This window comes from Bolinopsis microptera, chromosome 5 (assembly GCF_026151205.1).
Source record: "Bolinopsis microptera isolate Bmic1 chromosome 5, MBARI_Bmic_1.0, whole genome shotgun sequence".
Lineage (NCBI taxonomy): Eukaryota > Metazoa > Ctenophora > Tentaculata > Lobata > Bolinopsidae > Bolinopsis > Bolinopsis microptera.
In genome coordinates, this window is record NC_087076.1 from 21872488 (window position 1) to 21899019 (window position 26532).

A 26532-nucleotide genomic window follows, 5' to 3' on the forward strand; every position below is an offset into this window, starting at 1 on the left:
GTTTAAGTGAGTTACAAGCTCGTGCAGTATAAACTGCTTTAACCACTGCCAAAGTTCACTTCCATCAGGTCCTCCTCATTAACATGATCTAACGCCATTGTGTTTCTCCGTCAGTGTGTGTGAGCGCTGTTTTCTAATATGATGATTCCGTTAAATATGCCTACTAATTTACCGGTCACTTATTGCCCGAATGTTTTGGTAATAGGATAATTGATCGGCTTGCTGTGTAACCGCAAGTTTGTGAGTTCAGTAACGTTGGTTACCGATGTAAGCTTCAGCCATTAGACCTTTTGCGGGCAACTTATCGTCCACAAACAACATTTTATCTCTACATGACGTATTTTCTCTGTTTCTGTAAATCTTCTAATTTCGACTTCTGGGATTCTTCTAAATGCTTCCGATCACGCATATTATATGCTTGGAATTCTATTGAATATGAATTATTTAAAATAGTTAGAACTGTGGTCAGAGTATTTATCTCTCTCGATGATTTACGTCAAATTTGTGTCAGTTGACTCGGGCGCTTTCGCATTTCTGAAATGAGTCATAATTTGCAGCATACTGTCACGTTAATTAGGAAGGGTATTAAGGTAAATTTGTGAATACTGGTATGTGTAGCCTGAGCTACATTTTAGCAGTTTTGCTTCCTTCCGTTAGTAGTTGTGTGTTATTTATTCTCCGCTTGGGACGGTCCAGATTTATTAGGTCATGTAAGTGTAACTTACAGATACCCTAACTCATAATGCCCTAACTCATAATGCCCTTACAGCGAAAATGGACAAAATTGTAAAAGGCCCCAACTCCAATAATTGCTCCTATTTCTAATAAAATAGTGTTAAGTTTACGACTAGTGATGGACCACGGAGTATGCGCAAAATATTCAGCTTTTAAAAGCACGACCAGTAAAATTTGACCAAACCCTCTTAGTAACTATGTTATAGTAGTAAAGTAGTGTGCTGATCAAGCAGAGTCGCTACATTTCTCATCGCACCCAACCTCATTAATCAACACTGCACGAAAACATACCTCCAGCTAATCCGGCCCCGACTCTCACGTGACGTCACACCATGTGATGTGACGTCACGCCATGTTGTGTGACGTCACCTTACGTGACCTGACGTTTCAGCACGTGACTTGACTATATATTGATATGGCTGCCCAGCAGTTGAATAGCTGTATTTGCAGTTGCTTGCGTGCGTAACGAGCTTCCCAACCCCCCGAGGTGACCTCACGTGACTGTTATCAATCACTGATTGGGCCACTATATCGCAACTCTTACACACACGTTGAGATCCTCATCCCTGATTGGATAATCAAAGTCACGTGGGCGGCTCCTCGGGCTGTGATTGGTCACCAAACACCCCTCGCCGACCACCCAGCGCAGAGGTAGAGCACTACCTTTATTACTCCACGTCTCATTAAAGATTGCATGCCACTATTAATCTATTTGCTGGCCAATCAGTGATCAGCTTACCTCGCTAATCCAATCACAGACGACCAGACCAGGATCCGACCACTGAGAGCAGAGTTTATTTATCGCGTGATGGAGAATGAACATAGTGTACCGAATATTATATTCCCTCCTAATGAGAGACCTTCTGTTGTCCAAGCTGACCTGATCATCACCACGTCTTTTTCCTTGCAATTCTGATGCTATCTCACGTCTTTTTCCTCGCAATTCTGCTGCTATCTCACGTCTTTTTCCTTGATATTCTGCTGCTATCTCACGTCTTTTTCCTCGATATTCTGATGCTATCTCACGTCTTTTTCCTCGCAATTCTGCTGCTATCTCACGTCTTTTTCCTTGATATTCTGCTGCTATCTCACGTCTTTTCCCTCGACATTCTGTGGTTATCTCACGTCTTTTCCCTCGCAATTCTGATGCTATCTCACGTCTTTTTCCTCGCAATTCTGCTGCTATCTCACGTCTTTTTCCTCGCAATTCTGCTGCTATCTCACGTCTTTTTCCTTGATATTCTGCTGCTATCTCACGTCTTTTTCCTTGAAATTCTGCTGCTATCTCACGTCTTTTTCCTCGCAATTCTGATGCTATCTCACGTCTTTTTCCTCGCAATTCTGATGCTATCTCACGTCTTTTTCCTCGATATTCTGCTGCTATCTCACGTCTTTTTCCTCGCAATTCTGATGCTATCTCACGTCTTTTTCCTCGCAATTCTGATGCTATCTCACGTCTTTTTCCTCGATATTCTGATGCTATCTCACGTCTTTTTCCTCGATATTCTGATGCTATCTCACGTCTTTTTCCTTGATATTCTGCTGCTATCTCACGTCTTTTTCCTCGCAATTCTGCTGCTATCTCACGTCTTTTTCCTCGCAATTCTGATGCTATCTCACGTCTTTTTCCTCGATATTCTGCTGCTATCTCACGTCTTTTTCCTCGCAATTCTGATGCTATCTCACGTCTTTTTCCTCGCAATTCTGATGCTATCTCACGTCTTTTTCCTCGATATTCTGATGCTATCTCACGTCTTTTTCCTCGATATTCTGATGCTATCTCATGTCTTTTTCCTTGATATTCTGCTGCTATCTCACGTCTTTTTCCTCGAAATTCTGCTGCTATCTCACGTCTTTTTCCTCGATATTCTGCTGCTATCTCACGTCTTTTTCCTTGAAATTCTGCTGCTATCTCACGTCTTTTTCCTCGCAATTCTGCTGCTATCTCACGTCTTTTTCCTCGATATTCTGATGCTATCTCACGTCTTTTTCCTCGACATTCTGCTGCTATCTCATGTCTTTTTCCTCGCAATTCTGATGCTATCTCACGTCTTTTTCCTTGAAATTCTGCTGCTATCTCACGTCTTTTTCACGTCTTTTTCCTGGACATTACGATGTTACATCAACATTCAACTCTCTTTCCTTGAGTAAAATTGCCCGATTTTCATTACTATAGTCACACGTCCTTTTTTTTGCCATCCAGACACTGTACCAACGTTATCCCCATCTCATTGAGGCAAATCTTTATAAATTCAAGTTCTTTCAAACGGAATATTATGTCCCAAAAATATTATCATAAGATGAAGTTTGAATCGAACAAAGTAAAATTTAAATAATGTTGCATACATATCGGTTGTTATGTATGATATTTAAACTCTTGATTGACAATCTTTAGTCGAGCTAAAGTGAAGCCACCTTTACATCCATCAATATCATGCACTACTTCAAAGCGGTAAGTTTCTTGATTCTGACTAGAGATTTGTGCTGGAAATAGAACTTGTTCGAAATTTTATTTTTAATGAAACACGTCCACCCTTTCAATACCGTTCATTACGCTTGGCGTCCTTCGCCACAGTTTTTCGAAGATCAATTTTTATTTTTTTAGCACTTATTTTATAAAACGTCCTAATTGACCAATAACCTATCGTAAATGACCACTTGCAGATGTCGCGTGCGTTTCGTTAGCTTTGTTTTACCTCACGGGTTTAATTTATACCTGATCTTATGATTATCTTTCCTCGGAATCCATCATTCTGAGAAGGCTCAACTGTAGAGCATCAAATACTTGACGGTCAATCCTCCTCCCTCCATCCACTACAGTACTTTACAACTAATATATAAATCAGTCACTCACAAAATGTCGACGATCTCTCGGTCTAAGTGTGGTAAGATTTACTTGCCTTGCTTTCTGTGTTAGCGATGATCAGCTTGACCGCTCGTTCTTAAATGGGCGATCTCTTGATAAATAGCAAGCATGTTATAGACGTTAACTCATCAAAATTCAACCGTATTTTTCGTATTTCTACATTTCATCTAGTCGTAATCATTTAAGCTTGTAAATGTTGTAGCTGTAGTACAGTTAACTCGTGACACACATAGAAGTCACTGTAATTGGACTCTACAGCTACTCTTGTTAAAGTTATAACAACTATTCACTGCCATTTCCAGCCAGTGAATTTCTTTGATCTGTGTTTGAGTTTTAGTCGAGGACTGGCCACGCTACGTCTCGCATATCAGTTGTATATACTAGAGTCTAGCCACTCCAGAAGAAGAGCACAGTTTATTTCCCGAACAATTAGCTAATTAGCTACTTAAATTTCTAAAACCCACGACCAATTAGCTACTTAAATTTCTAAAACCCACAACCAATTAGCTACTTAACGTTCTAAAACCCACGACCAATTAGCTAATTAACGTTATAAAACCCACCACCAATTAGCTAATTAACATATAAAACCACAACCTACCAGACCCCACCATTTTCACGTGTTTCTAGAACCGATAGTTTGTCCACTACTCTCCGCATTATATCACACGAATTTTAATACATGTTGACAAGTGGAGATAGGACTGACTCACAGTGAGCGAGGTTGACATATGTTAATGGCTATAGTGTCTGGTTGTTCAGTTGGTGTTGCTGCCTTGTTTTCTCTATGTTTAACTTCTTGTTTTGGTGTTTGGATGTCTAATATGTCTCTGGCTTTTGTTTTGCATTTTTATTGTGATTCGAGGGATTTAATCGGTGGGGTTATGTACTTTTGTGGTTGTCAACATGGTCACGTCTTCAAAAGGAAGGTTGTTTAATACGTATTGCAAGTTTGTACGTTTTCAAATTCAACACGTATTGATTCTCCAATAATTAAATCGTTTTCGTATAATGTTTCTTTTTCAATTGTTGAAATAAAAATATCTTTAAAAAGGATGACTGCGAGAAATGAGAATTTTAAATGAGATAGCGAAACGATTAAATATAGTTAGTCATACGTTGAACTCAGTTGATGAACTTAATTTATGCTAAGTGCTAGCGGTTCGTGTAGCATGGATGTAGAACCTATTACTCAGTCACTACAAAGATACTTAAATAAGTTTATTGTTAAGTTACTGTCGAGATACTGTTAAGTTACTGTCGAGAAAATGTCGAGAAACTTTACAATCTCGACAGGAGTTGAATTTTCAGTGCCCGATTTAAAATCAATTTCAATTTTCTAGTTGAACAATTGTTAAATCTTATCAGTCTTATAATCTTAGATTTTCGTTGTTCTTAGAGATAAGGTTATAATAACATAAACCCGCCACGCAAAGGGTTTATATAACAGATCATCCCGCGCTAGCGGGATGATCTGATAAACACATACGAGTGCGCGCAGCGCACGAGTTTTGTGTTAATATGTAATCCCGAAGCGCCAGCTGAGGGATTACATTTATTTAGCCCTGAGCGTGAAGTGTTTATGGATTATAATTATCTCCGGCGATTTCGACAAGGGATTTGAATGTCAAACCGATCTGTCATAGTGGAGCAATAGCTTGAACGTTAGCAGGAACAAGAGCTGGAAGGAGAGCAAGCAAAACAATACTATTTTTAGGGCACGGACAAGGGTAGCTGGCTAGTCGCCAACTTCTCACGCCAAGCGTTGGAGAAATTCCAAGAATTAGCTGCTTTGGCAACGTTCCCAGGAATTTGCGTGTAAAAGAAGTGGACGGTTACGATGTTTCATATCACGTGGTGCGCTTTCGTGTCACGTGGTATAGACTCGGCGTATGCTATTGGTGGCACGTGGTACGCACGTGACGCGCCCACGTGATCGCGCGTCTAACTGTTCTACTATTATCGAGTTCTAATCAGCAGTATCATTGATTATTGTAAGTCGGAGAATTGAATGATAAACATCAGTTACGACTAAAAAGCGGGCCGGGTTTATACAAATTTCCGGGGCGGGATGATATCACCTTGAGATGTTTATCTAACAGCGGGCCGGGCTGAGTGATAATATGATCCCGCGTCGAAATCCCGGAGATATTTATAACTATAGCACAAACACAGTAAGACACACTACTGCTTTTAATACAATTCATATTGACAGCTGTATAACTTCAAATAAAACCTCGCTTTTAAACCAATTTGTTCTTATTAGTAACATCCTACTTCGGAGGTTGCCTAGGGACTGAGAGCCTGCCCACGTGTCCAAATACCTTTCTCGCCATTGGCTCATCCCCCAGACTAGCTCCACTGATTGGTTGCCGCCCCCAGCTCTGTGTGCGGTAACATTTCCATCAGATTACATACTACAGTACCGGAGCTGGTTGTTCTACGTCACCTGTCCGGACTGTGATACGGGCTACGTGTTTTCAATTAGTCCACCCAGTCTACCTGATAAGGGACCGGGATAGCACTCACACTATATTTACTAAATGTAACTATGTTACACCCTTTTCGCTACTCGCTACAGAACGCAAAGTGACATATTTTGGTTGTTATCAGTTAGTTTAGGAGGGAGATAAAGGTGGTTTAAATTAACTACACGACCCGCGTTTAATTAACACTGACCTCCTCCAGAGGTGGTGGCCCCCTCATCTTGACAAACTCGTATTATATTATACCGTGTAATTCCCTGGACTTATTAATTTGATAGCAGTCTCGTGGTGTTTTATTACACGATTCGTGTAAATTGTTCTTAAACCTCCGTCCGGTAACCCCCTTTATCTTTTGTACAGTTTCTTGTTGACACCATACTTTTCGTAAACAGTGTGTTTTCTCTCTCACACCGGTGCAATGTACCAACTCTCACTCTCTTTCATTTCGTCCACCCTGTGTTTGCCTGCCCTTCTACGGACAGTTCACCTCCTCTATATATAATATATATTGACTGCCGGTCGTTTCATCATCAAAACGTGGAGTTGGTAATTCAAAACGCTGTTTAGTTTCATCTACATTGGTGAGTCTACAGTGATAAGGACTTAACCTGTCCCCCTTCTCCGCATAACCCCTGTACTGGGTTTAATTTCCTCAGCTCTGCAACTCAAATCTTTGTCAGCTCCAAAATCTCATTTTTAAACACGTTATACTTTCCAGATTGATTTTAAGATGACGGAGAGTTTGTATGAGAGTTTGTTTAAATTTGTCCTCTTCCAATTTATTATAACCCAAATTCTGTGCCGAGTTTTACAGGAAAATATGCTGTTACACACACACCCCCCCCCCCCCCCCCCCCTTATTCTGCATGTTGGCAAATTATACAGCTAAACTCTCCCTGAAGAGGTATCCCACAAATTGGTAAATATCACCCCACACAAAACGCATGTTTCCCAATATTATGTGTAGTGTTAACTTCAAAGCGGTAACATTTAGTGGAATTACACGCATCTTTATTAACAACTAATTTGTGTCCTCCACTCATCATATGTATACAAAACCCTGTCTATTACATATTTGTCGTTTAGAGTACGGGATGAGATGATGATAACGATCTTTATTTTACACATCAGAGTAACTATACTATAACATTGCTGATTTTTACACTACAACACTGCCGCTATAGTCCTTTCTACCGGGGGTTGTTGTCTTGTAAATGTTTACTGTATACACTCTCTCCTCCTCCTCTTCATTTTTACGCTTTATACCGTTAGTTGGTAAGGTCGTCTAGCTTATATTTAGCTTATATTCTGTTTATATATCATCGCCAATCTCATCACCGGCCGATCCTCGCCTGTTGTCGTCGTGTATTCTGGATTGTGGGTTAAGTCAGAACAGATTAGTAGATATTAGCAGTCTAGATGGACGTCTAGTTTGTTTTAAAACATTCGTTTGGTCTATTTTTGTTTTAAAAAGTTTTATATCTTTCAATTTCACTGATTATAAACTATTTTCTGCTTAGTTTGTACGTGATTTGTCTGTATTTTTTGGGTCCCACCCCAATTTAATCAAACTGCCGATCCTGATAAGATTTGTCATTTCATGATTACGAATATATCGAAATTAGGAAATTTCCCAGAAATGATTTTGCCCCTGTTTTTGAGTATGATGTCATTCTATCTTTGTCAGCAGGCGTTCCGACAAAGTAATTATTTCTGAACGCCTGTTGAACACCTCTGAAATCTTCTGACGCAGTCGTTTTTAAATGGCTTTCGTAATCAGCAGAAACTGGAACGTGCACAGGATTCCCTGATAAGGTGACTGGTTAAAGGCCTGCTAGATCTACTAGATCGTGTAGTAAGACAAGGCAATAACTGGTTAAACTATATTAAAAACTATACCAAATGATTTTAATATAGTTTTTACCAGTTATTCGCCTAGAACATGCGGGGTGATCATTCTAGATCTCTGAAGTCTCTCAATAAAGTGGCCGGTTTAGGGCCTAGATACCTGAAATTAAGTGACCAATAAAGTGGCCAGTTTTGCCGCTGTGTCGGGTTGGTACTGCGGTCACCTTAATCATGTTAATTGCAATATCCTGACCTTGTACTTTACACAACTATGTAGCATACCGGCCATTCTCCTCCTCGCTTGTAGTTCTCTCGGTCTAATTGTCCGTGTCTGGAGGCTCCCACTTAAGTTTTAAGCAGCCGTGTCGTTCCGACAATTGACTGAAATAACACCAGGTTACGTTTCTAGCTTCCTACTTTGGAGGTGTCAAAGAAACACAGCTAGCCGAGTACACACACGAAATTAGAGGAGCTTACTGTCATAGTTGGGAGGTTTGAGCCGTGTCCAACCTCTACACGCTACACGTGTCCAACCTCTACACGCTAGCCATGCTGACGCCCTGACATTAGCCGTGTCCAACCTCTACACGCTAGCCATGCTGACGCCCTGACACCGTGTCCAACCTCTACACGCTAGCCGTGTCCAACCTCTACACGCTAGCCGTGTCCAACCTCTACACGCTAGCCGTGTCCAACCTCTACACTCTAGCCATGCTGACGCCCTGACATTATCTGAGCACTTTCTCACTACCGGCTCTGCGGTTGTTACTTGCTTCTACTGTAGCTGCTTCTACTTGTTACTTGCTTCTACTGGTTACTTGCTTCTACTGGTTACTTGCTTCTACTGTAGCTCTAGCTGCTTCTACTTGTTACTTGCTTCTATTGTAGCTGCTTCTACTGCTTCTAGTTCAACTGTAGCTGCTATTTTACTTGTTACTTGCTTCTACTGTCCTTGGTCGTCATTTACCTGCTTCTCAAAGAATCTATCTTTGATTTAGTCAAATGATGTTGGGGGTGAGTATCTCTATTGAATGTGCACCTTCTCACGAAGCTGTAATTCTGCAGTATGTGACTCTTTGCTATCAAAGCGGTTCAGTAATAGATATTGAGCAGGTTCCTACTTTCTTGTCACTTTCCCTCGCTTTATTCACTCACAGTACTATAGTTTCATATATATAATAGTACTATAGTTTCTTCATGTATGCGACCGGACGGCAGCTTGACAGAAACCACCTGGCGTTAGAAGGTTAGAGAGTTCCCCAGCTTTAAAGGCTTTTAATTATACGGCTCACTCGCAAGCAATGCCCCATCAATCAAATTCATTAATTTGTCGACCAGCTAAGAGGGAGAGAGAGGGAGAGAGAGGGAGAGAGAGAGAGAGAGACATAGCAATTCTGTAAGATGGAGGTTAAAGCTGGAACCGTTTATTCCATATATGGTAAACGACACAAATCCCGCCACAGATTGGTAAAAAGCTTAATTTGTTGAGCCTCAAGCAGTGCTCTCTGGATGCAGTGAATATTAGACAGCTTTACTTTACGCACGTTCCTCTACTATATAACGGCTATCAGACTGAGTGAAAACCAAGCTGCTATTCTGTCTCTGACCACCTACCCTGTCTCATTTTGACAGATAGGGGGGGAGGGGGGGGGGGGGTGCAAGTCAGTACACTCTTTGATATAATGTTCTCACAGCTGGTCAATCAAAAGCGATTATCCTGCGGAGGAAAGTCTCTGCAAAGCAAAAAGTTACAGAACTTGAACCCGAATCATTAAAACTAAAGTCTCCCAAATCGTAGGAGACGTCATAAGGTATATCTGTGCACACTTGCCCGAATATTGGGATAAGATCTAGAGGCCCCCTGCAACTAAGAACACATGCCGTGTACTTAGCGGGGGGAGGTGTGAGGGGGAGAAGGTGGTATTTTACCATCTTACACTGCCTCATTACACCAATATATCAATAATAGGAGGCGTGTGGGTAGTGTACGATTACCTGCTAGTTAGTGGTAAGTAGTATTAGTTATATTGTATTGTGTACAGATCACTAACCCGGTCCCCACCGTAATTAAAGCCTAGGTTCGTAGTTGTTTTTGTTGCGGTATATCTCGCTGTAATTTGGGGACACGTTCTGGGGACAAGTTCTGGAGACATGTTCTGGAGACATGTTCTGGGGACAAGTTCTGGAGACATGTTCTGGGGACACGTTCTGGGGACACGCTCTGGGGACACGCTCTGGGGACACGTTCTGGGGTCACGTTATGGTTGGGCACGTTCTGGGGACACGTTCTGGGGTCACGTTCTGGGGACATGTTCTGGGGAAACGCTCTGGGGAAACGCTCTGGGGACACGCTCTGGGGACACGCTCTGGGGACACGTTCTGGGGACACGTTCTGGGGACACTTTCTGGGGACACTTTCTGGGGACACGTTCTGGGGACACGTTCTGGGGTCACGTTCTGGGGTCACGTTCTGGGGTCACGTTCTGGGGTCACGTTCTGGTTCTGTCTATTTTCTTTCTCTGGACTGATTTCACGTTCAGTCAGCAAAAGTTGAACACTTATCCCATTCATGCTCTAGACGTTTCATTTCATGATTTGTATTTTGTTGTTTCACTGGTAGATAATCCAGACTGGAGATCTGTGGAGATATGCCGTATAATCAGCCCGTTGGTAGGCAAGTAAGTTTTAAAACTAGATACTCGTTCTGCTGCGAAGCTGCCTCTGTGGTTTCGTTGATAGGAAGATTTTGTAAATTTCAATACTCTCATCGAATATGTGGTAGACACCGGCGTTTATAATAATTGTGAAACCCACGTACACGTTTCTGATTGATTACGGTTGAATGTTTTTACAAATCGTGCATGTCCGTAGTCTAGCTGGCTTACCGTTGGTTCATCAATTTGTTAATTATTTTATAGGTTTAAATTCGAAAAAAAGTGCACATTTTGTCAAGACGTATATATTCGTAGTACCTACGCATTTGTTGTCATAGAAACAAGTTATAATTCAGCAGCAGATTCGGTATCCCTCAAGCTCATTACTTCCCCAAATCTTGGGTTATTTCAGTCAGACAATCTTCTGACGTATAGGTGCACTCTTTTACGATTTGATTCAAAAATCTCCCATTTGATTGGATCCCGGCAAGACACATTTAAACTCCTTATTAACATGTTAAATAGTTTTGGCATATTCGCAGGGAAAGAACCATCGCACTCGCCATGCTGGCATTAAACACACGCCATGATTCTGTAATGGCTGCGTTCCCATTGGTTCCCAGTAACTGGTACTGGGTCAGGTGAACCAGTCAGCTGGCTCGGTCTTGTCACGTGGGCAGGACCAGCCAACCAGAAGGCAGCATCCTCAAGAACGGGGTTTTATTCTAGAGTACCTTTCAGGGAGGCAGCAATAAAGCAGTTTAATAGATGGCTTGTGATTGGTTAACCGGCCGGCCAATCACAGACGATCTCGTGGTTTTGCGCCGTCTGATTGGCTATAGAAGTCAGTCACGCGGCTTTCAGCTGTTGACCGATATCTTTGATAATCTGGTCACTGCTTGGAGCTTCTTTTTGGGGGGTCGCTGTTCTTCCACCGGTGCTCTAACTTCCTCTCCGAACCGAACATCAGTTCGTTTTGAGTGGTATCCGGAGAGATTGTGTAAAACACAGGCTAAGTCAGCGACTGACCCGTTTATCAGGGAGACAGCCTGTAAACTGACAGTCAGACTGGTCATGGTGCTCGACACATAAAATTAAGATTCTAATCTCTCTCGCCCGTAATTTGACTGTCAGATTTGTGACAGATTGTCAGAGTATCTTCATATTTGCTCTCAGAGATTCTCGCTGAACTCCCTGACACTTTCTCATTCGGTAATATTATTTGTGCCTATCCGTGTCGTGTTCACCCTCCAGCTCCCTTCTCATTCGGTAATATTATTTGTGCCTATCCGTGTCATGTTCACCCTCCAGCTCCCTTCTCATTCGGTAATATTATTTGTGCCTATACGTGTCATGTTCACCCTCCAGCCCCCTTCTCATTCCTCCAGCTCCCTTCTCATTCCTCCAGCTCCCTTCCCATTCCTCCAGCTCCCTTCTCATTCCTCCAGCTCCCTTCTCATTCCTCCAGCTCCCTTCTCATTCCTCCAGCTCCCTTCCCATTCCTCCAGCTCCCTTCTCATTCCTCCAGCTCCCTTCTCATTCCTCCAGCTCCCTTCTCATTCCTCCAGCTCCCTTCTCATTCCTCCAGCTCACTTCTCATTCCTCCAGCTCCCTTCTCATTCCTCCAGCTCCCTTCTCATTCCTCCAGCTCCCTTCTCATTCCTCCAGCTCCCTTCTCATTCCTCCAGCTCCCTTCTCATTCCTCCAGCTCCCTTCTCATTCCTCCAGCTCCCTTCTCATTCCTCCAGCTCCCTTCTCATTCCTCCAGCTCCCTTCTCATTCCTCCAGCTCCCTTCTCATTCCTCCAGCTCCCTTCTCATTCCTCCAGCTCCCTTCTCATTCCTCGTGATTTGATAGCGAGTTATTAGATTTGCTGTCTGGTGTTCAGATTCCTACATGTTAGATATTATATAAGCTGAGCATGTTCAGGTTTTTAATGAAACATGTACCAAGCCCCACCTTATTACCCCTGCCTTATCATCCTTATCACGACCCACTCTAAGAAGGTGCAGTTTTGCAGCAGAATATTCGCGAGTTTGACTGGTGATGTCACAATGGTGTCCCCTCCTCCGCCTCCTCCTCATTACATGCAAACACTCCTTTACTCACCAACCAATTACACTAAGTAGTCCGCCACTTAATTTGCTTCACAAAATATATGTCGTCCAGCTCTTTCAAGTACACTCGACCGCCAGCTCTGTTACTTTGTGTCTCCTCCGCGACAACTGAGAAAACGTTGGAGCTTCGGAGCATTTTTGTCGTTTGAATGTTTGATTTTTTGTTCGGATTTTAATTTTTTACGCGAATTTAATATTCAAGCCACGTGAGGAAATCATAATTTCAGTGCGTTAGTAATTAATATCGAATGCTACACTAACAATCCTTCTGTACCACATGCGTATCGTCCAATTTACTTTGGATTATAAATTAATATGAACTAATCTAAAACATAATTGAGTCCGATTTGTTCATTATCCTCCCCTGGTTGTGGGGGCGGAAACAAATCGGCCCAATCAATTCTCAGCTAAATTTATCGTTAATTAGCATTGTCTATAACTTGGATTAATCTCGGTCACCCCACGCTGTATAACTATATTCACTTCTCACCAGGTTAAACTTGTCCGCTGAGCTCAGCCTTACTCGCTCATTTTTTAACGTCAGTTTTATAGTTTAATCGTGATAATTGATAGATAATAATTAATTATTAGATAATTAGTGTTTTCTCCGTTTAGCTTTCTTAAATTACTCTGATTTAAAAATTAAATCAAATGAACTCGCAGGTTTTTTTTTTCTTCATGGTGACAACTTCGCACTCTGATGGGGCAATTCGACCCTCACTTAGTCCTTACTGGCCTAGATATTTCAGCAAATTACCCCATTAACATTCCCGCTGATGGGATTTTGGAAAGCTTTCCCTCGAAATTAGCCCAATTCCCCTCCATCATCTCCGGTAAAGCTCCACCGAACTGTGCCATCTCCCTAAACTTTCGAGTCTTGTAATAAAGTCCATTAGGATTCTAGCAGTCACGTGACGGCGAATATTATTCCATATAGAGGAAATTTTAATATCATTAATGCGTTCTCTCTGTACCGCTTGGAGGCAGGTCTGTGAGCAAGCTTGGTTCAACCGTTCTCCGGGAGTCGTCCAGGTTAATTTAACTTGGTGCTGGCCCCGTCCCGGTCTCCCTCATTAGGGGGGGGGGGGGGGGGGGCGGGGGGGGGGGGGGGGGGGGGGGGGGGGGGGGGGGGGGGGGGGGGGGGGCAGCTCCAATCATTAATAAAACTCGTGTTAGATTCTAGATTTCACGATCTCCCAGGACACCACTGTTTTGCAGGTTCTGAACCTGTTTCTTTAACCGTTTAACATGCTTCTTATCGCTTAGAAAGTATTGTTGTTGCGATGTAGCGAGTTTGGTGATATGGTCCTAATTGTTTACACGCGAGCATGTCGAGAACAATGTTTGCCTGGGTAATTACTTTAGTCATATTTCATAGTGTTAGTGTTTTATCTGTCCTGAACCCTACTACATATTATGTACTATAATATAAGTAATATATAACTAAATCTTCACTTCTCCGTTTTACCAAGTTGGGTACGATGTAATATTGTGCAGTACGTTCAGTATTACTATTTTGAAATTATCCAATACAGCGCTCAGTATTACTATTTTTTTTATAATATTGTGCAGTTCGATCAGTATTACTATTTTGTCAGCGCGTCAACCCAGAGCCAAACCCACGTGACCTATAACTCACTGTTTCGCACTGAGGAGCTGTTAGAAACGCAAGTATTGAGTCACAGTGAGCTCTGCTATACTCTGCACTCCTACCTGAAGTGGGCCGACACTTCCTGTCAATGTCCGGGATCACACTACTTTCCGTGTGCCCGCCCTCCCAGTTTTGATTAATTGGTGGATTGGTTGGCGATATCTTATTACTATTTCGGATTTGTCATATGTTAATTATGCCCGTGTTTACATTTTACGTCTCCCAGTAAATGTCGACATCTCATACGAGAGAAGTAGCCGGTTTCCTGGCTCACCGTTTTAAAATTATTCACATTATTACGGTCTCTGGTTGTGGTTGTTAATCGTAGCTCGATCACTATGGTTTTACAGTTTACACTCGTCACACCGCCTGAGAAGCTATGACTATCAACTAGAACTCTGAATTAGTATAATAAGTAAAGGGTAATATAAGCAGGTTGAATGTGTGTCTGGGTCCCCTGAGTGCAGTGGTCAGGGTGACAGCAGTAAGGGTAACACGTGACACTCAGTGTCACCATGACAACCCCAGTAAGGGTAACACGTGACACTCAGTGTCACCATGACAACCCCATCTCCTCAACATGCAGGGTTTTATACCTCTCCCTGAGGGGCCTGGCTGTAAACACTCACACCTCAGTACAGAGTGCCGCTCCGTCAACTCGGTGATTTCATCTTGGTCTGTGTGTGTGTGTGTGTGTGCGTGTGTGTGTGTATTTCATCGTTATTAGATCAGTAATGTTTTGATCATGATGTCGGGGCTGGTTTCACTTCCTTGTCGAACACGTCTTTCTACTTACATAATGTACAGGTTCACTGTTTGTGCTTGGAGCGGTTATTTATTTGTGAGTGTTTCCACCTGAATGGTGGTTATCTTACCGGGTTGAGACCACTTTACTTCCTTTATATTCTACTTACTTAGTGTTTGTTTAATAATTATTCAATAATATTATTATTACCTTGCCGCAATTTCTCTGTTCTTTCCTTTTTGTTTTCATTTCCACTGAGTTTAATCAAGTAATGACTTTTCCATTTTACTTATTTGTTGATAAATAAAATATGCATTTTACCAATTATCCGTTTAATACATCAACATTAATTAGATAAATAATGCTAACCATGTTGTTTCGTTTAGGTTGCTCGTTCCTTAAGTTTACCCAAAGATCAGCCGCCCTGAACGCTATTAATGCTATGCACAACAGCCGAATAATGGAGGTTTGTAATTTCTTGATTCTAGAAGTAATTCTGTGAACTCTCTTTGTATTATACCGTATTCATTCGAATGTCATATCAAGATGTTTTAATGGATATTTGAGAACGCAAACAGTCTCTATTATAAGTATTTTAGCTATTAGCTTGTACATCTCTAAAGTAAAATAGTCTCTATTATAGTTATTGTAAAATAGTCTATTATAGCTATTATCTATTAATTTAGTCTCTATTATAGCTATTAATAACATGTCTAACCCCCATCTTCAGTCTCCTCCATTCCAGGGCGCATCATCACCACTAGTAGTAAAGTTTGCCGACACAGAGAAAGATAAAATGATGAGGAGGATGAACTCCTCGGTGGGTCTGGTGTACGCAGGATTTCCAGCCATGGCTGGCTCTGTCAACCAGTACGCAATGTACCAGCAGGTACGTTTCTAGCTCAATGTATTATTTCACACATTTTTACACATTTTTGCAGTTTGTTGTACTGTTTTTATAATATTGTGATCACACCCTGTATAGCTGTTGAGTGAAGGTATGTTAACGCCGTTCTTCAGATTTAACGCCCAATTTGCCACTCGCAGTTCTTTCCGACACTGTTGTAGTTCTAGCTCTTTTGGTTCCATTTTCTTACACGCCACTTTTATTCTTGTAGTTCTTGAATTCCTCCTCTAAACCTCCTCTAACCTCCTCTAAACCTTTCAAATCCCACCAGCGATCACATCTCACTTTGTAACCATGGTAACTTTAATAATCCTACCCAAGACTCCCAACATCTTATTTTATACCATTTCTCTGAACGCGACTAAACGCACTCCAATTACAGCAAATGTTACAGCAACAGGCACTGATGCTACAAGGTCTCATACCTGGTCAGTCTACCATCGGAGCTTCTGCCATCCCTGGTAAGTTAACATCATAGCAATCAATATACCTTTACTTTTAATTTACAATTTTCAAATTGGATTTTAGATTCGATTTTCCATCTCGATGATGATTAAGCCTCTTATTTGTATTTGGCTGACTTTTTTGGAGTCCTTTTTTAATTAATCCCATTTGATTTTTATTTAGTAGAGCGGTCTTTAAATGATGATTGGCGTTAATGCGGCTCCTTTTTCCCTAGATTCTGATTTAATATCCTAGTAAACGAGATTTAATCGGTGAGCTAGTTTGTGGCAATACATATATTACATCGTAGTAATTGCTGGTAAACACAACATACTGGCTACTCAGCTGGTTTCACAATTTACCGCTTGAGTAGTAGTTACCATAGTAACTGCTTTACAACCTCTACCACCAGAGGCCATAGCAATTTATTTGGCAAAAAATAAAAGTGCCGAGACAGATAAACCAAGTGCGTTGTGTTTACCAGATTGACTCGTAGCTGTTTACACGGATGTAACCCAGCTTTTAGTGTTATACATGTCCGTTACACCCCCGTTACCTAGAGACCAGTACTTCATGTCCGTTACACCCCCGTTACCTAGAGACCAGTACTTCATGTCCGTTACACCCCCGTTACCTAGAGACCAGTACTTCATGTCCGTTACACCCCCGTTACCTAGAGACCAGTACTTCATGTCCGTTACACCCCCGTTACCTAGAGACCAGTACTTCATGTCCGTTACACCCCCGTTACCTAGAGACCAGTACTTCATGTCCGTTACACCCCCGTTACCTAGAGACCAGTACTTCATGTCCGTTACACCCCCGTTACCTAGAGACCAGTACTTCATGTCCGTTACACCCCCGTTACCTAGAGACCAGTACTTCATGTCCGTTACACCCCCGTTACCTAGAGACCAGTACTTCATGTCCGTTACACCCCCGTTACCTAGAGACCAGTACTTCATGTCCGTTACACCCCCGTTACCTAGAGACCAGTACTTCATGTCCGTTACACCCCCGTTACCTAGAGACCAGTACTTCATGTCCGTTACACCCCCGTTACCTAGAGACCAGTACTTCATGTCCGTTACACCCCCGTTACCTAGAGACCAGTACTTCATGTCCGTTACACCCCCGTTACCTAGAGACCAGTACTTCATGTCCGTTACACCCCCGTTACCTAGAGACCAGTACTTCATGTCCGTTACACCCCCGTTACCTAGAGACCAGTACTTCATGTCCGTTACACCCCCGTTACCTAGAGACCAGTACTTCATGTCCGTTACACCCCCGTTACCTAGAGACCAGTACTTCATGTCCGTTACACCCCCGTTACCTAGAGACCAGTACTTCATGTCCGTTACACCCCCGTTACCTAGAGACCAGTACTTCATGTCCGTTACACCCCCGTTACCTAGAGACCAGTACTTCATGTCCGTTACACCCCCGTTACCTAGAGACCAGTACTTCATGTCCGTTACACCCCCGTTACCTAGAGACCAGTACTTCATGTCCGTTACACCCCCGTTACCTAGAGACCAGTACTTCGTATTCATGTCCGTTACATCCCATTATAGTTTTGCCCTACCAGCCTATTTCGTTTGATTGTTGACTGTCGTCCTACCCCATTTCCTTTGCCCCCCCCCCCCCTCATTTTAAGAGTTTGGGTAGGGGTTAGAGCCAGGAATAATATTTGGGAATGGATAAAATTGGGGTTATCGTTAGTGTTGACGATGCAATGTTTACCCGTCCGGCTTTTCCAAAAGTTTATCATACAAAATAACTATCCCCATGTCCAAATTTCCTTTAATTAAGTTGTAAACCCTAATCTCCCCGCCCCACCTCCCTCCCCCCGTTGTTATCATATGTTGCATGTTGATTACAAGGCGAGGGTATGCTTTCTCTGGGCCCCTGGGGCCTGTGTTATCTCGCGAGTGTTGGGACCTTATATCGGCGGGTGAAATGTGCGTGTGGTATATTGTACACTTTACTGTGAATGCACTTCTTCTTTCATTGGCGCCCACTCGCCCCATTTTATCCCGATTTATTTTCTCCATATGATCGCAGGGCATTATATAATATGTGATTATAGAGCGACTCACTGATCGGTATTTGATTAAACTATGTGCTTTGCCGTGCCGCGTGGTTCCCATGGCAACGGTTGTAAAGAATCCAAGTTCAGGGACTATAATGAATGTTTGTTTGTTTATTGTTGAGATGTTATTTGGCGTGTAGCCTGTGTGCCATACGTTTACTGCTACAGTACCTGAACTTGTAACTTGTAACCATGGTAACTTGTAACCATGGTAACTTGTAACCATGGTAACTTGTAACCATGGTAACTTGTAACCATGGTAACTTGTAACCATGGTAACTTGTAACCATGGTAACTTGTAACCATGGTAACTTGTAACCATGGTAACTTGTAACCATGGTATCGATACACGTGAAGTAATAATGATAAAAGCGGGCATGCATCATGATAGATAATAAACTTTAAATTTATTCAAATTACTTTTAAGTGAATCATAGATGAAATTCTTTGGAAATGCCCCTCCATTTACGAATGCTCTTGTTAATCTGTACTAGCTTTACTTAAAACTCACACTAAAATATTTCAGAAGGAGCTCTAGTTGGAGGTCAGTCTCCAGCTGCTACAGCAGGACTTTTCGGGAACATCCCCATGGCGATCTCGTTCAATCCCCAGCTGGCTGCTCTTAACATGCAGGCCTCCCGGGTCCCACAGAAAGAAGGTACGTGACTTTTCTGACTTGGTGACGTCATAGTCACGTGACGTCACTCTGTGATGTCACGTGCCGCGTGACTTCTATCGATGCATGTATTGCTGTCAAGCTGTCATATATTCATGTGTACGTGACTTGAGATTATGAGTGTTCCCAACACAGCCGTATTACATGTGACTTTGGGTTCTGTGTTTCAATATTTTGTGTAAAGAATATTTCTCGTTATCTACTATCACTGAGTATATTATCTTCCCAATATCTCAGTGCATCAACCCCCCTCACAGCTCTCTTTAAATCACACGACCTCAAATTTAAAGTTTTTGACTTCAGGACTTCTGGAGACCAACCCCCAGCAGACATGGGCAGTGTCCGCTAGCCCCGGTCCCTCAAATGCCCTTATGCCATCCAGTCAGCCCCCGGCCCCCGCCATCCCCGACACATCAGCCACCACCAACACCACAACCTCCAGCAAGACTGAAACTGTAACCTCGGCCACAGCGTACGCTGATAACAAACCCCCGCTAGTTGCACAAGTGCCCCACAGTTACGCGGCTAGTTACATTTCCAGCGGCCACACCCCCAGTCTCGCAGCTTACAGTTATAACGGCGGATTATCAGCAGCTTATAACGGCGGATTGTCAGCTTATACCGGACTTTCAGGCGGTCTAGCCTCAGCAGGACTCACCCAAGCCGGACTCGCCCAGGCCGGATATGCATCAGCCGGACTCCCTGCCGGATATGCTTCAGCCGGACTTACATCAGCCGGATTAGCATCAGCCGGATTAGCATCAGCCGGATTAGCATCAGCCGGATTAGCATCAGCCGGAGGTCTCTCAGCAGGCTTAAGTCAGGGACTCGTGAGCGGATATCCAGGTCTGTCTTACTCTAGTGGATCTTTGTTAGGATCAGGACAGGATTATGCCTCTTACACTATGTCCCCAGGAGGTGGGGTCAAGCTCCTCCAGAACCCTTACGACCCTGCCAAAGCAGCGGCTCTCGGTCTCAGCTCTAACGGTCTCATCAGTAACCCTCTGAATGCAGCTGCAGCTCAACTAGCTTCATCTCCAAGTCTAACTGGCCATGCTGGGCTCGTACATTCGGCCTACGGGACTGGTCTCTCTGCGTCTCCCTTGAGTTTGGCGCGTCTCCACGGCGGGGCGGTGGGTATTCCGATGGGGCAGGGGCTAGCGGCGGGCGGATCAACCATGCGTACTGCAAGAGTATACAAGGGTACTGAATCAGGTATCTAGAAACTTTAAACCTTTCTCTAAGAGAGATCTTGCTTTGCAGCGTGGCTACAGGTCTTGCCAAACACAAGATAGTATTTCTTGTGATACCGATCGAAAATAAGTTTAATTTTTAAAGATTAGTGAAAAAGAAAACCGCAAATATTATACCACCAATAAAATTAGCAACACTTTCGTGTGTGAGTCAAACATCACTAGATACCTACTAACCTTAAACTTTGATTACATATCTGTGATTTAAACCACCTTTGTTTTGCACAATTACAGCTTATTTTTCATTCTCTGAACCTTTTCTTGGACCCTCTCACACTCACACCTACAGTGTCCTAATGTGTCAGTGTGCGTTAGAATTCTGTTTAAATATCCGCGGATTTGCTGACTGATTCATTTCCGTTCACTTTCAGTTCATGTATGCTATTAACTTGAATGTCTGTTTTTATGGGAAGTATAAATGTTATTTTCAAATTACTTACCTCACACGTAATCGCGGAAGAAGTAAGTCTGGTGTAACTCAATGTTTGAATTGTTAAGTTGGGTAAAGTAAGCTTAATTCCCTCCAACAACCGGTGCTCCAATCTTGTTCGTCTTTGTGTGTGGCAGTTGTATACTCGTCTATCCAGTAAACTTTAAAGCCATTTTAAAGATTTTGGCCTCAAAGTTTAAGGCCGCTAACTCAATGTCCTACCTGTTATGTGTGTCCCGTGTAGTGTGCTACATATTATGTGCTAATGATGGACCTGTGTAATGTATGTGATAAGTTTGTTTGTTCGGCTACTTGGCTCAGTGGTGGATCTCATCTAGCATGGCTAGTCATGCTTAAAGATACTGCAGGAAGTGGTTAAACCAATTTGCAATTGTTACCGAACCGACTATACAGGTTACCTTGTAGAGATTTGTAAATTTCAGTTCAATAATTATTTTAAAGGTATAGGTATAAGTATAATAGATCCACCACTGCTAACGCTGTGATTGTCCCAGAGAAAGCTGTGTGTTGTAGAACTCTGAAAATACTTTAATTGTTTGATTTTGTGGTTAATATTCGGCCCCCTACAGGCCATATAATAACATGTTCACTGATATACTTACTACGTGTTACTACCATACTGAAAATCAAAACAAAACTGCCAACGACCCAACAAGCAAATATTATTCACTGCATATTCGTGTGACCAGCTCATGACAGTATGGAAGACATGCTCATACTGTATATATCTGCAAATTTGCCTACATGCCCGCTGGGAAACAAGATCTCTGTTAAAAGCTGCATTTTGCTACACCCAGCACTCTGTTAAGATGGTTTATAGATGTTGCTATCCGTGGTCGGGCGATGGACCTTTGCTCTGACTTTTTATCACAGATGTAGGTTTTTACTAATTTAGCTTCGTGCTCAAGATATTTATAAGCATTTGAAGTCAAAACAAATGTGTATCGTCTAACTACCAGCAGCAGCATCTATGAATCCTCGTTGATTTAGATCATAAGCAGCTCTTCCTTTTCTGATATGTTGAATGATTTTTGCTTAAAAGCTGTACGATTTCACGTATTTATCGTTAAGACAGTGTGAGCAGCTAATTTACCATAATACATGTTCCTTGTGACTCAATATATACTTGATTTCTCGTGTTAAACTTAATTATTCGGATATGCTAGACTATCTCACCTGGCAGAATAATCATTTCAAAGCCCAACCCTTTCAGGGCCCGAAGGAGCTAACCTCTTCATCTACCATCTGCCTCAAGAGTTTACCGATTCAGACCTGTTTCAAACATTTGGTCCGTTTGGTAATGTCATCTCCGCTAAAGTCTTTGTCGACAAAGTCACCAATCTTAGCAAATGCTTTGGTAAGTGACAACAATTCCATTTTAATAATACCAATCCGACCTGATTGGGTGACGGCTGTCGCGTGTCAGAAAACCATATGGCTCACCAAATATTTTGAAAAAGATCATCAAAGATTACTAAAAAATAATTCATTATCAACACTTTTTACTCTTCATCTATAAATCTTAGCTATTGCTTTAAAATTTTAATATTAAATAACAAATCTTACAGGGTTTGTGAGTTATGACAACGCCATATCAGCCCAAGCTGCCATCAACGCTATGAATGGCTTTCAGATCGGAATGAAACGACTCAAAGTTCAGCTGAAGAGAGCGAAGGACACAAGCAAGCCCTACTAGACATGAAAGTCAGATAATCCCTTTACAGTATGATGATGAATAGCTGCAGCAAGTGATGAGCTTGCCCAGGGACTTGCGCTGTTGAGCCGCGTGTGATCTGTAGCACGTGTTGTGTGACGTCACGTGTTGTGTGACGTCACGTGACGCGCAGTAAGCGACGTCACGTGAGAATGAGCACGTAATGACGCGGCTAGATAGTAGGACTACAACAGATTTATTTTTGTAGCCCCAAACGCAATAAGAAACTTGCGAAGACTATGTGGATAAATCTCATGATGATAATTATATGATCTTAAAATTTAATTCAGAAGTGATTAGATTTAAACGATAATAATTATATATTATATAGGCTCTCATAAGATTTTTAGATTATGATATGCAATTTTATGATACATTTATCGAATTGAAATTTTTAAAAGCTTTTCAAGCGTGTGTATGCGTAACTCTCGTGTCGAGTTATGTTCGGTATTCCATGTTAAGATTATTTTTCAATGGTAAATCTTGTAAATAGCGAAAAGTATATTATAAAAAGTGAGATTTTTAAGGTTTCTTATTATGCTAGTGAATTGTTTATTGATATTGTTTACTGAATCAGTCTCTTAGGAGCCATTAGATTTATTAGGGAACGTGTCGTAGAATGTTTTACCGCAAAATTTCACATTGCTCCTCTACGTTTATTTCCACCGTTCATTCACTCTCGCTCAAGATAAGGACCTTGTTTGTTTACAGTAACTTAAGCTTCATACATACTCACCGAGCCCTCTTAAAGATTTTTGTTTCAAGTACGTCAATGATAAGAAGTTAACATATTTGAGACCGTTATGATATATTTATTAGTTTAAGAAGGAAGCAAGTAATATAATTTCACGGATCCGCCACCCGTTTCCATTGCAAGAAACTTAATATTTTGTTCCCACAGTATTTGTCACGAGAATTCTCTCTTGCAATAACCGGGTGGCAGGTTGCAACTGTTGAGTATATGATAAGCTTCTCAATGAGATATGAGCCATTTCCACGAGAATAAAATGTTTATAACTTAACGGCGGTTTTTATTTATAATATTTATTAAACTAGAGTAACTTGTACGCAGAATTTTATCGTCAGGGCACATTTTTTCATTAGGTTAAATTTTTATAATACATCATTAGGCGGAAACTTCTCGGTATCTGAATCCTAATTGAATAACTGATCGCAGTTAATAACTGTATCAGTATTCTTCCTGTTTAACCGAGGTAATGATACTAGGAACCTCTCTAATTTTTAATCATCCTAACAATCGTTGCCCTGACGATAAACTCCAAGTTACATTGGGTTGTGTCCTGTATCGAGATTGTGAGGTGAACTTTTTATCTTTCTTGTCCAGAGTATATCATGCGGAGATCTTTTCAGTGTGAGATGCGTGATCAGGTGATTACATTATGTGTGACCAGGTGATTACATTATGTGTGATCATGAGATTACATTATGTGTGACCATGTGATTACATTATGTGTGATCATGAGATTACATTATGTGTGATCAGGTGATTACATTATGTGTGATCATGTGATTACATTATATGTGATCAGGTGATTACATTATGTGTGATCATGAGATTACATTATGTGTGACCATGTGATTACATTATGTGTGATCATGAGATTACATTATGTGTGATCAGGTGATTACATTATGTGTGATCAGGTGATTACATTATGTGTGATCATGTGATTACGTTATGTGTGATCAGGTGATTACATTATGTGTGATCAGGTGATTACATTATGTGTGATCAGGTGATTACATTATGTGTGATCATGTGATTACATTCTGTGTGATCATGTGATTACATATTGTGTGATCATGTGATTACATTCTGTGTGATCATGTGATTACATTCTGTGTGATCAGGTGATTACATTATGTGTGATCAGGTGATTACATTCTGTGTGATCATGTGATTACATTCTGTGTGATCATGTGATTACATTCTGTGTGATCATGTGATTACATTCTGTGTGATCATGTGATTACATTTTGTGTGATCATGTGATTACATTCTGTGTGATCAGGTAATTACATTCTGTGTGATCATGTGATTACATTCTGTGTGATCATGTGATTACATTCTGTGTGATCAGGTGATTACATTATGTGTGATCATGTGATTACATTATGTGTGACCATGTGATTACATTATGTGTGATTACATTATGTGTGATCATGTGATTACATTATGTGTGATCAGGTGATTACATTATGTGTGATCAGGTGATTACATTATGTCTGATCATGTTATCACGCTCTTCTTCCCCTGACCGCGTTAAAGGTCGCGACTAAAAGATTTTCAGTTGGATCGTATGTAAATTTAGTCTTATAACTGTAAGGCATGATTGTCATGCGATCCGTGAAAACGTACTTCCAATCTTTTAGCCGCAACCGACAGTTCTGATCGTTGATCACACTCGCCTATGAGTTGCGTGCTTCCTACCCTGATTACAACCAACTTGATCTAAAAAACCAGACCTGCTTTATAACTAGACATAAGCTAGTTGCTGTATAGACATCATTTTGTAATAGCGTAACGTCAATTGCATTACAATCATGTAAACGAATAGACAAATATTTGAACACCTTCGTGGGCATTATTATTGAACTTAACACAAATCCGTTAAGGCATAAAGGACCAAATCCTAAATGCTGAAACTGTTGAATAATTTGGCTGATAAAATTTAGTTCCGTCACGTTTTTGGTTGTGATCAGGTGATAGAACCCTCAACTTATTAGCGATCAACTGTTGTTAACAGAATAAATTATTCTAAGATTGTTCCGCTTCAGAAATCATCCCAAAACTCTTAGATTTGTTAAATTGTGGCAGTCAAAATTAATATTTCAGTAATTTTTGCCAATACGTTATCTTTGAAAGAATTGTCATGTTTTCCAGCAGGCATTTAAAAGTTCTGTGGATCATATTATCTAATGAGACTCGTGTCTCTTCTGACGAGACTCGTGTCTCTTCTGACGAGACCCTTGTCAATGTTTCCTTGTCCGCTAAGTGTCAGCTGAGTTCATGTCAAATTTTCTGCTATCGCCGCCCAATAACAAAGTGCGATACCAGTTTCCAGCTTGAGTTACAGCCAGGGGAATGTCTTTATTTCCTCACGATTCAACCAAATATCTCTGACTAACCGGTACTGACAATGTTTATTGAGGGGCGCAGATAGCACGCTATATTTAAACCGGGGTGTGTGGATGTGTTTCATGTAATTTTAAAACTGTGATCGTTGCTATAGTGACCGTGTTCTGTCGTGGGGGTACTACGTGTAGTGTGGCGTGTTGACCTATTTAACTGAGCTTTATTGTTTTATCTTGGAATACACTTTCTTAACACTGATGATGATGATATAAACTTCACTAAACATAATATACATTGTTGTATGAGCCTGGGTAAAATGCCATGATTTGTTTATATTTTTGAAAATACTTCTAGATAGATGTGCTAGATTGGTGGACTGAGTCTGCCACTTGGTAAATATTTGGTAGTTTAAATGAGTAATATATGATATTGAGGCTTGGAATTATGTGCATATTGTATATGTGCAGACCTTTATGTGTTTAGCAGACTAAAATCTACGTGATTTTCACTTCTCTCCAGAAAAGAGGTCCAGAATTGAGTTCCACAAAAAACACTTCTCACAAGTCCAGTTGTTTCTTCAACTTTTCCAGTCACCTGACAGCGCTATTAAATTAACTCTTCTATAACTTTTGGTGAGCTCATTTCTGGACGTCCAAAAATGTTTCCTAAATCAGGCGAAAATGTAATACCAGGGATAAAATTACTCAGATAAGGAGCTAGATAAGCCACGTGGCACTATGTACAATGCATGACTCGCAAGTGATAACTTGATAAATATATAACTTGATAAAGG

At 41.4% G+C, this 26532-nt stretch overlaps 1 protein-coding gene across 10 annotated transcripts in view; it reads left to right on the forward strand.

The window, feature by feature from the left end:
- LOC134814808 (CUGBP Elav-like family member 3) overlaps window positions 1-26232 on the forward strand; it is a 51694-nt gene extending 25462 nt beyond the window's left edge. For 7 of the 10 annotated variants that reach the window (XM_063823086.1, XM_063823083.1, XM_063823087.1 and 4 more), the window contains 7 exons: window positions 15489-15568; window positions 15848-15991; window positions 16392-16470; window positions 19075-19206; window positions 19528-20439; window positions 22142-22285; window positions 22497-23662. In XM_063823086.1, the coding sequence (XP_063679156.1) occupies window positions 15489-15568; window positions 15848-15991; window positions 16392-16470; window positions 19075-19206; window positions 19528-20439; window positions 22142-22285; window positions 22497-22624 (1619 nt within the window). In that variant the 3' untranslated portion in view covers window positions 22625-23662. Of the gene's footprint in view, window positions 1-15488; window positions 15569-15847; window positions 15992-16391; window positions 16471-19074; window positions 19207-19527; window positions 20440-22141; window positions 22286-22496 lie in introns of all 10 variants that reach the window. The other 3 variants (XM_063823084.1, XM_063823092.1, XM_063823093.1) reach the window with 2 other exon arrangements.
- The last annotated feature ends 300 nt before the right edge of the window (window positions 26233-26532 follow it).